The sequence below is a fragment of the Colias eurytheme genome, chromosome 29, assembly GCF_061535395.1.
Source record: "Colias eurytheme isolate Ceu_HAF_F1 chromosome 29, ilColEury1 Martin Lab GWU primary, whole genome shotgun sequence".
NCBI lineage: Eukaryota > Metazoa > Arthropoda > Insecta > Lepidoptera > Pieridae > Colias > Colias eurytheme.
In genome coordinates, this window is record NC_143008.1 from 5,281,813 (window position 1) to 5,291,940 (window position 10,128).

Sequence of the window (10,128 nt, forward strand, 5' to 3'; positions counted from 1 at the left end):
ACTAAATAGCTTAAATTCTGTTCATTTAAGATTTATTTAGGACGTTGCGAAGGGAATTTTATAGACTAGCTTTCCGCCCGCGGCTTCGCTCGCGTTTTTAAAGAACAACCCGCACAGTTCCCGTTTCCGTGAGAATTCCGGGATAAAACCTACCCTATATGTGTTAATCCAAGTTACCCTCTATGTGTGTGCTACATTTCATTGTACTCGGTTCAGTTGTATTTGCGTGAAAGAGTAACAAACATACACATACACATCCTCACAAACTTTCGCATTTATAATATTAAATAGGATTATAGTAGGAGTAGGATAATACAGTGGGTATAAATACAGTATAATCGATATAATCTTAATATATATAAATCTCGTGTCACAATGTTTGTCCTCAATGGACTCCTAAACCACTTAACCGATTATAATAAAATTCGCACACCATGTGGAGTTCGATCCAACTTGAGAGATAGGATAGTTTAAACATGTAGGTACCACGGGCGAAGCCGGGGCGGACCACTAGTATTGTATAAAACTTTTTGTTTTTCATTGTCTAATTAATATTGGATTGTTTAAGTATCGGTCTTTTATGGACCGTTCACCTACATATTTATAAGTTGAAACCGATTCACTTTCTCTTCGCTTGCGAATCTTCAGGATGATGACTGTTAAAATTTTGAATAATACAAACAAAGTCTACACTACACTTCACAGCCTACTCGGTGAAACTCGAGCGTACAGGTAGATAATTTCGTAAGACCTTTCACTTTATTACTGACTAGCTGCGCTCCGCGGTTTCACCCGCGTGGCTCCGCTTCTGTTGGTCTTAGCGTGATGATATATTATAGCCTTCCTCGATAAATGGGCTATCCAACACCGAAATAATTTTTCAAATCGGACCAGTACTTCCTGAGATTAGCGCGTTCAAACAAACAAACTCTTTAGCTTTATAATATTACTAGCTTATCGCCCGCGGCTTCGCCCGCGTTTTCAAAGAAAAACCCGCACAGTTCCAGTTTCCGTGGGATTTCCTTAAGGATTTCCTGGATAAAACCTATCCTATGAGTTAATCCAAGTTACCCTCTATATGTGTGCTAAATTTCATTGTAATCGGTTCAGTAGTTTTTACGTGAAAGAGTAACAAACAACATCCATACTTACAAACTTTCGCCTTTATAATAGTATTAAGATTAAGATTAAGATTAGAAAATGTAAAAAAAAAACCTATAGCTTATTTTGGACAATGCTCTCGTACCTTCGATAGCTCAGTTGGTAGAGCGGTGGACTGTAGAATGATTAAATTGATATCCATAGGTCGCTGGTTCAAATCCGGCTCGAAGGAGTTTTTTTATATAAAATTATATCTAAATAGTTTTAAATTTAAACTTAAAAACTGGTTAATTGATAAATGCCATTATAATTTAAATGAATTTTTTTGATGCAAATAATATTAGTCCGGGATACATCGCCCATTTTTGCAAGTGATTACTATCAAGCTAATTTTTCGTGAGTAGCTTTATTTTGATGAGATGCCCAATAATTTCATGTATGAAACTCTCGATTGTGGTAGCTACCAGAGGAAACAAGGATAAAATATTTTGATTTGATGGTTCTAAAATATTAATTACTAACTGAATGTTTTTTTTTTGTTCAATCTCAAGATAATTATCTAAATTATTCGAAAAAATATTTGTCCTACAAAATCTATGGTTTGATCAAAGAGTCCCCCTTTCCAATGTGTATCGATAACGAAGTCATCATAAATGATTACTAACCAGCTGTTTTTTTTATTTTCACTTATTTAATACTTATATAATTCAACAGACATATTGTCCTACAAATTGCGTAATAAATATTTGAGAACCGTCAAATCAAAAATTTTTATCCTTGTTACCTCTGTAAGCTACCACAATCGAGAGTTTCGTACAGGAAATTATTGGGCATCTTATCAAAATAAAGCTACTCACGAAAAATTAGCTTGATAGTAATCACTTGCAAAAATGGGCGATGTATCCCGGACTATATGTAATAATTTATTTTATACCCGGCGCGGCCTAAGATGATCCCTATGACAGTTCGTCTTAGTGATTGCTCGTATGATGGATCGTGTCGATACTTTACTATTTTATAGGCTAAGGCGTGGTGTTGACGACGAAAGAAGAAGACAATTAAACTTGCGCGTATAAAGTTTATTGATTAAAATTACAGAGTGCGGTTTGGTACAGTTGATTTTTAGTGAGGGAGTGTCCTGCTCAGCGGTTGCGTGGCGAGTCGAAGTAGTAGAGGACAGTGGGGTCAATCCGCGGCCAATCGCACGGCGCCGCGACGTGACGACGCGATGACGCAGTCGCAACGCTCCGTTCCGCACGATTTTGTTGCGGCAACATGCTCCCGGCCTTGGAACGTGCTGGTTCCAACGAACTGTCGACCACGAAGCGAAGAATCAGCTATCTGGTGAAGGAAGCGGACAAATTTTAGTGAACGCCCGACGCACGATGCCGTCTGCAGTACGAATGTCGGCCACTCGTGCTACTCCATCCTTCCCCGGATATGTCGCGTGGATGCGCCCCAAGCTCCACTTCAACGGCGGCAATCGGTCGTCCTTAATGAGAACGAGCGTGTTCTCCTTGAGCTCCCCCTTGTGCTGGTGCCATCTGGTTCGCGTTTGCATCTCGGAGACATACTCCTTGGACCAACGATTCCAAAAGTGCTGGCGTATTTGTTCCACCCTCTGGAACCTCGGGAGACGAAGCTCAGGCACGTCGTATAGCAGCTCAGCCGTTACAGGTGCAGTCAGCGGACGACCAACCAGGAAATGTGCAGGGCTAAGTGGAAGGAAATCATTGGGATCTGTGGAAAGATGGGTCAAAGGACGGGAGTTCAGGACAGCTTCAACCTGGGTCAATACTGTGCTAAACTCCTCGAACGTTAGATGTGCGTTACCTACTACACGTTTGAGATGGTGCTTGCAGCTTTTTACTCCAGCTTCCCACAATCCCCCGAAATGACTAGCGTAAAAAGGTATCATTTTAAAATTAATATTTTGCGAAGTTGCATATGCTTTAATTTCATCAGAACAGGTAGCTAAAAATTTTTTGAAGTCATTCATGAGACCGACAAAATTCTTTCCATTGTCAGAAAAGATAGTCACGGGTTTACCTCGCCGCGATATAAAACGTTTCAAAGCTAATAGATATGATTCCGACGATAGATCGCTAACAAGTTCCAAGTGAACCGCGCGTGTAACAAAACATATAAATAAGCATATGTACGATTTTTGCAACTTAGCACCTCTGCCTTTGCGATTCAACGTGAACACTGGGCCAGCGTAGTCGACACCACAACGTATAAACGGATAACCTGGGTCCAGACGCTCCTGCGGTAGATTCCCCATTATAGGCGCGACCGTAGTCGGTTGCAGTCGTGCGCAGCGCATGCACGAATGTACCACCTTCCTAGCGAGGTTTCTGCCGCCGACCGGCCACCACATCTCTCTGAGCGTAAACAGTAGAAGCTGTGGCCCGGCGTGGAGTAAACGTTCATGCTCGAACCGAAAAAGCAAAAGTGAAAAATGATGATTAGCTGCGATTAAAATAGGAAATTTTTTATTAAAACTAAAATTTGGCGAATTTTGAATACGCCCACCTACACGAATTAAATTATTATTTGCGTCAAAAAATACATTTAATTTAGAAATTTGATTGTAGCCTGATATATTCGTTATATTTTTATTATTTTTAAGCGCATAGTAAATATCGGGAAACGATTCCTGTTGACTCAACTTTGCTAACGTTAATTCAGCACGATTTAATTCCTCGACTGATAATAAACCTGTCCACTTATTAGTTTTATTTCGCGCGTTATTAATAAAACGTAATACATAAGCAGCTGCGCGTTTAAGTCTATTATATTGTGAAAATCGAGAAAAAATAATTAAATTATCGTTTAAATTATTACTTATGTGACAACAAATATTCGTAGATTTAATTTCTGGCAAATCTGAATTAATTAATTTGGAATGTTTTAATTCGGGCAATTCAAAATGTACATTATGTAAAAATAACGGACCCTCCCACCATAAAGATGAGGAGCTGAGCGCTTCTAGACTTTGCCCGCGTGAGACTAAATCGGCTGGATTATCCTTGCCTGCGACGTGACGCCATGGATGTTCCTTGGTCAGCTCGTGAATCTCTGCCGTCCTATTTTGAACATAAGGTTTTAATAAATTAATAGGCATACCTAACCAACCTAAAACGATAGTTGAATCTGTCCAAAATACAATTTTATTAAAGTTTGAACGTAGTGATCCAATAAGCTTATAATATAATCGTGCACCTAACAACGCACCACACAACTCTAATCTAGGTATAGTTGTAGGTTTAGTCGGCGCGATCTTACCCTTCGAACATATCAAGCGCACTGTGACATCAGCTGTTGCATTGATCGTACGAGCGTATGCGCAAGCTCCGTACGCGACCTGTGAAGCATCGGTAAATATATGTAGTTCGGTTCGCACTGGATCAATGCACATAACGTGACGCGGTATTCGTAAACTACTAAGAAAGGATAATCCATTTATAAACTTATCCCATATTTGCGAAATTTCGTTAGGAACCGATTCATCCCACGTCAATTTTAACAACCAACATCTTTGTAATAAATGCTTTGCGATAGTAATAAACGGACTTAATAATCCTAGCGGATCGTATATTTGTGAAGCACACGATAAAATAATACGTTTTGTCACTACTTCACTCTTTTGTATAATTTGCGTGAAATAATAAATATAATCATCGAGACTATTCCATCCGATACCTAAAGTTTTATTGTTACAAGTTTTATTCAGTAAACATAGATCGTGTGTTTGCGATTCATTGACGCTAGGCGTAATTAAATTTAAATTATGACTAAAAATCCATTTTCGTAATTTAATACAAGCTGACTCTAAAAGACTACTAGTTTCTTTACAAATATTTTCTAATTCGGATATAGAATTCGATGAAACTATGAGATCGTCAACGTAAAAACAATTATTAATAGTATCGGCTACATACGGAATATTCGAGTGTTTGGCTAATTCCTTTAAACATCTACAACTTAGATACGGTGCGGATGCCGTTCCGTACGTCACGGTGTTGAGTCGGTACACCCTCAGCGGCTCTGAGGGATCATCCCGCCACAAGATCAGCTGCAGGTCACGCTGATCTTCAGCAATATTCAATTGCCTGTAAAATTTTTCAATGTCAGCGCATGCAACATACCTATTCTCGCGAAAACGTAATAAAATAGAAATTAAATCACCTTGAATAGCAGGTCCAATCATTTGTATGTCGTTTAATGATACGCCGGAACTAGACTTCATACTCGCATCAAAAACTACGCGTAATTTAGTTGTGGTGGCGTGCTCCCTAAACACACCATGATGCGGTAGGAAATAGTGCGGATTCCCATACGTATTGACGAGACTCATATGACCTAAATTAATATACTCCTGTATAAAATCAGAATACATCTTTTTATAATTAGTATTTTGCTGAAGACGTTTCTCTAATGCGTAAAAACGACGTTCAGCTTGTGCGCGTGTATTACCTAATAACTCAGGTGATTGTTTCAACGGAATTGAAACACAGAAACGACCATCGGAAAGTCGACGTGTTGTGCGAATAAAATGTTCCTCACAAGCAATATTATCTTCGCTCGATAATTGCTGTAATTTATTGCTAGGCGCGGATAATTCTTCTAATTCCCAGAAATTCCTAACTAACTTATCGAGTGAATCATCTTCCGTGGATAATGTCGAATAATTACAATTAATATGTGATAATTTTTTATTACTAGTATACGGAAAAGATTTAATTGCACCTGACACTATCCAACCTAATTTGGTGTTTTGAAGGAAAGGACCACTTTTCAGGCGCATTTTTCCTTCAGTTATTAATTCCCAAAATAAATCAGCACCGATCAGTAAATCAATAGGTTGACTTTCGTAAAAATTGGGATCAGCTAACAATAAATTGTGAGGAATATTAAATTGATTTAAATTAACCGTGGTTGTAGGCAATTTTGATGTAATTTGGGGCAAAATCAAACATTGAAAACGGGCAGTGAAGCTCCCGTCGCGCGATTTAATTTCAATGTTACAAGATTGCGAACATTGCGTAATAGAATTACCTACACCGTGAATATGTTGAGTGGACTGTAATATTCGTATATTTAATTTATTTGCAAATGATTGCGTTATAAAGGATCGCTCGCTTCCGCTATCTAGAACTGCGCGTGCGCAATAATACTCACCCGATTCATTATATACTTCAACTATCGCCGTAGACAATATGACAATCTGTTGCGAAGAATTGTCATCCTTTGTATGCATAACGGTTTGTGCGTGATTAATACATTGAAGTTGCATGTGTGCGTTATCTACTGAAACCACTGAAACGGGATGCGTATTAGTAAGCGAGGGGTGCTCGTACGTAGTTAACGTCACTGTATTTTGTTTAATTGGTGATAATTTAATTGCATCACAAAGTAAACTATTGTGCTTTTGTTCACACTTTCTACACGGACCAAAAAGACAAGTACCAACTAAATGACCTGGGCGCATACAATTAATGCATAAGTCTTTATCCGTAATTAACTTATACCTCTGTTGCGGGGATAAGTCGAGAAACTTCTGGCATGAATACAGCTGATGCTTTTCGTTACATAGCAAACATGACTTGTAATGGCTGCGCGACTTATTGGATTGCGATTTAGAGTGTTTGTTATCCGAAACTATGTTGCAATGAATTTTGGATGATGAATTTTTATTTTGGTAAGTAGAAAATTTATTTGAGTTATTTGAAATACTAGGTTTATTGTGATTTACGGATAGTGTAGTTAATAAATCGGCTTTTTCTTTAATGAATTCTAATAAATCGTTTAGTTTAATAATTTTGTCCTTGTTTATTTTGTAAAAGGTATTTTTAAATTGTTCCCACTCGCGTTCAGTGGTAGGATCTAACTTTGAAACTACGATATAAATAATCAAAGTGTCCCAGTATTCCGTGGGTTCTCCTAAGATTTTAAGAATACGTAAATTTTTTAAAACTGTATCAATTAAATTGTGTAATTGAATAGCCGATTCTCTTGAGACGTTTTGAAGTGAAAATATTGCCTTAATGTGACTTTGCACTATCAATCGCGTGTTATTAAAACGGTGTAACAAAAGCTCCCATGCAACCAGATAATTTTCGGATGAAAATTCAACGTTTTCTATTACGATTTTGGCATCGCCTTTTAAACTTGCCTTTAAATAATGGAATTTTTGAACCGGTGGTATTGTTTTCGAATTGTGAATTAAGGATGAAAACGTATCGCGAAATTCTACCCAGTGTTCATGTGAACCGTCAAAGCTAGGTACAGAAATAGTCGGTAATTTTACTGAATCGTTATTAAAATTGTTACAGGTCGTATGGTCGTGCGCTAAGGAACAGTCAATGGATTTATTAACAGATCTATCCTCGGAATTATCTGGGTTTACCATGCAGTCCAGCATCGCCAGGACAACATAATATTCCCTTTCAAACTCTACGCGTGATTCTATGAGTTTATCCGTTTCTGACTCCGGGACAAGATCTTCGATTTTACTTTGTACTTGGTTGAAATCGTTCATTAAACTTTGTGCACCTGGTATACGTAATTTTAGTTCTGCCCTTTGATGTGTATCAAGATCCACGTTTTCAAATGACGAAACATATTTCTTAAAATTCGTTAACCTACATTTGATTAACCCCCTTTTTTTCCTCAAATCCTTAAGCTCCTTTTGCTCAGAAAGAGACATAATGACTGAAGTAAAAAGCTACAAGTACTTACGTGCCACGTGAAGCAGATTCTTCGGTAGCGTAAAAGCACGTGAGGAGGCAAGCAACACCGAAAGCTCTGGAATATACAAAGCACAGTATCACTCAGATGAAGCTTTACAGGGTTGGATAAATTAGCTGGCCGTCTTACCAAACTGCACTGTAATTTTGCGACTTCCTTGCCGATTGCGTCTCCAAAATCCAGGATGTGATCCGGTGTCGAAGGTCCAGAAATGTTGACGACGAAAGAAGAAGACAATTAAACTTGCGCGTATAAAGTTTATTGATTAAAATTACAGAGTGCGGTTTGGTACAGTTGATTTTTAGTGAGGGAGTGTCCTGCTCAGCGGTTGCGTGGCGAGTCGAAGTAGTAGAGGACAGTGGGGTCAATCCGCGGCCAATCGCACGGCGCCGCGACGTGACGCACAGTGGATCCAAATTCAAGTTTCATGGACCTAGGATTCAATATCGGTCTATCGCGCTGATTTTTTTTTTCAAGGCAGATAATTGAACACCGATCAACTTTTTTTAATGGTAAAAATCCCCTAGGCGTATAGTTTTTGAGAAAAAAAATTGTTGAGTTTTTTTTGTATGGAGAAAAATCTTTATTATTTTTTTTCTCGCGTTGCTTTAAATTGCGAATGCTTAGATTCATATATTAAGTAAGTCCGGATGATATAGTATCCAGAAAAAAATAAAATATCTGCATCGACTTGCAGCCCCGCGCAGGAATGATCGATAAAAATTTCAATTTTCCTATGCTCTTTTCTCTTGTATTACCTGCGTTTTGTTGCTCAATACTTGCTTATTCGTACTCCTTACATGACATTAATGAATATTGAGAACATTTCAGCCCACTAAATACGTTAAGTTATATTTTTATATCTTAAAAATTTTCAAAAACAGGCAATTATAAAATAAGTCACAGTACAACGTAACCCGTGCCTAGAAACCAATTAGGTAACGACAACAACCTATCTGGAATGCGGTGTTAGTCCCAGTTAGTTCCGAGTATATAAACAACCTCGTTAGTGCCCAATCGTTAACGATGTACAAGTACATAAACAACCTCGTTAGCTTTAACGAGGTTGTTTATATACTTGGAAAGATTAAGAGATGTTAAAACAGCCAAGGATTTGTCTTCAGGAATGTCTTGCTTCTTTTTAATTAACAAAAATTCTGATACACTTGGTAGTATCAGGGTATTTTTCCAAATGCTCTAAAATTTTCGCAAAAGCTGCTTTGCCGTGAGCTTTTAACTTTTCAGTAAAGCAATAAAAAAGTTCCTCTTCATTTTTTTCACTCATAGTAGAGTCGGATCGTCGTTTTTTTTTTTTGTTTATTGCTCAAATCTTGGAATGGAACTCTAGATATCTTTTCAGTGGATGTACTTGCTTCAGCAGTGGACGTTGATGGAACTGATTCAACTATAAACGAAGAAAAGTTGGTCTGAGTTTCTTCATCTACATCCGCACAATCACCAAACAAAACATTTAAGTCCACCGAATCACAAGTAGGCCACTGGATGTCAGATTCCAACCACCTTTTATTGTTTTCCCGAGTCAGAAACGTCTTCAGAGATCGGCTTGACTCAGACCATTTTTTCGTTATAATGTGTATAACTACGAGAAAAATCTTTGTGTTTACTGCGATCTTCTTCAGACAGTTCATATGGGATTTTTGAGATGATAACTTCAAACAAATGGTTGAAATTCTTCAAATCACCAAATTTCCTCATAATCAGGAACATATCCAAATTAGTACTCAAGCCAGCCATTGTATAGTATTCGTAAATGTCGGAAATATAATGGAGCTCAGTTTAATGTGCGGCTTATTTATATAAATTAAGAGTACTCAGGTACTAAGGGCATGCAGGATTAAATGCGACCGAGTATATAAACAACCTCGTTAAAGCTAACGAGGTTGTTTATGTACTTGGACCTCGTTAACGATTGGGCACTAACGAGGTTGTTTATATACTCGGAACTAACTGGGACTAACACCGCATTCCAGTTAGGTTGTTGTCGTTACCTAATTGGTTTCTAGGCACGGGTTACGTTGTACTGTGACTTATTTTATAATTGCCTGTTTTTGAAAATTTTTAAGATATAAAAATATAACTTAACGTATTTAGTGGGCTGAAATGTTCTCAATATTCATTAATGTCATGTAAGGAGTACGAATAAGCAAGTATTGAGCAACAAAACGCAGGTAATACAAGAGAAAAGAGCATAGGAAAATTGAAATTTTTATCGATCATTCCTGCGCGGGGCTGCAAGTCGATGCAGATATTTTA

At 37.9% G+C, this 10,128-nt stretch overlaps 2 protein-coding genes, 1 long non-coding RNA gene and 1 other non-coding gene across 5 annotated transcripts; 2 read left to right on the forward strand and 2 right to left on the reverse strand.

Annotated features, from left to right (window-relative positions):
- The first annotated feature begins 1,245 nt into the window (after positions 1-1,245).
- Positions 1,246-1,333, forward strand: TRNAY-GUA (transfer RNA tyrosine (anticodon GUA)). The gene is given in 2 exon segments: positions 1,246-1,282; positions 1,298-1,333. It is a non-coding gene; the product is annotated as a tRNA-Tyr (tRNA).
- A 953-nt stretch (positions 1,334-2,286) lies between these two features.
- LOC149896262 (uncharacterized) lies at positions 2,287-3,481 on the reverse strand. The gene is made up of 2 exons (XM_090118415.1): positions 2,486-3,481; positions 2,287-2,442 (listed from the first exon to the last, which is right to left on the reverse strand). Exons 1-2 carry the CDS (start codon positions 3,479-3,481, stop codon positions 2,287-2,289), a joined length of 1,152 nt encoding a protein of 383 aa, XP_089974541.1.
- Positions 3,482-4,092: 611 nt separating this feature from the next.
- LOC149896263 (uncharacterized) lies at positions 4,093-5,930 on the reverse strand. 2 transcript variants are annotated; one of them, XM_090117797.1, is made up of 3 exons: positions 5,046-5,930; positions 4,390-4,468; positions 4,094-4,190 (listed from the first exon to the last, which is right to left on the reverse strand). In XM_090117797.1, exons 1-2 carry the CDS (start codon positions 5,909-5,911, stop codon positions 4,402-4,404), a joined length of 933 nt encoding a protein of 310 aa, XP_089973923.1. In that variant the 5' UTR covers positions 5,912-5,930; the 3' UTR covers positions 4,094-4,190; positions 4,390-4,401. The 2 variants fall into 2 exon arrangements, with proteins under 2 accessions (XP_089973922.1, XP_089973923.1); XM_090117796.1 differs by having other exon boundaries at positions 4,093-4,468.
- On the forward strand, positions 5,930-7,663 carry LOC149896264 (uncharacterized). Its single transcript, XR_016458343.1, has 2 exons — positions 5,930-6,805; positions 7,440-7,663. It is a non-coding gene; the product is annotated as an uncharacterized LOC149896264 (long non-coding RNA).
- Positions 7,664-10,128: the final 2,465 nt, after the last annotated feature.

What these genes read in the sequence shown, in the direction of transcription:
- LOC149896262 (XM_090118415.1), bottom strand. Translation starts at nt 3,481, where the DNA reads ATGTGGTGGCCGGTCGGCGGCAGAAACCTCGCTAGGAAGGTGGTACAT. An exon ending in TTCGTACTGCAGACGGCATC is followed by an intron (nt 2,443 to 2,485) that starts GTGCGTCGGGCG and finishes TTCCTTCACCAG; the next exon opens with ATAGCTGATTCTTCGCTTCG.
- LOC149896263 (XM_090117796.1), bottom strand. Translation starts at nt 5,911, where the DNA reads ATGCGCCTGAAAAGTGGTCCTTTCCTTCAAAACACCAAATTAGGTTGG. An exon ending in GCCAAACACTCGAATATTCC is followed by an intron (nt 4,469 to 5,045) that starts GTATGTAGCCGA and finishes GATGCTTCACAG; the next exon opens with GTCGCGTACGGAGCTTGCGC.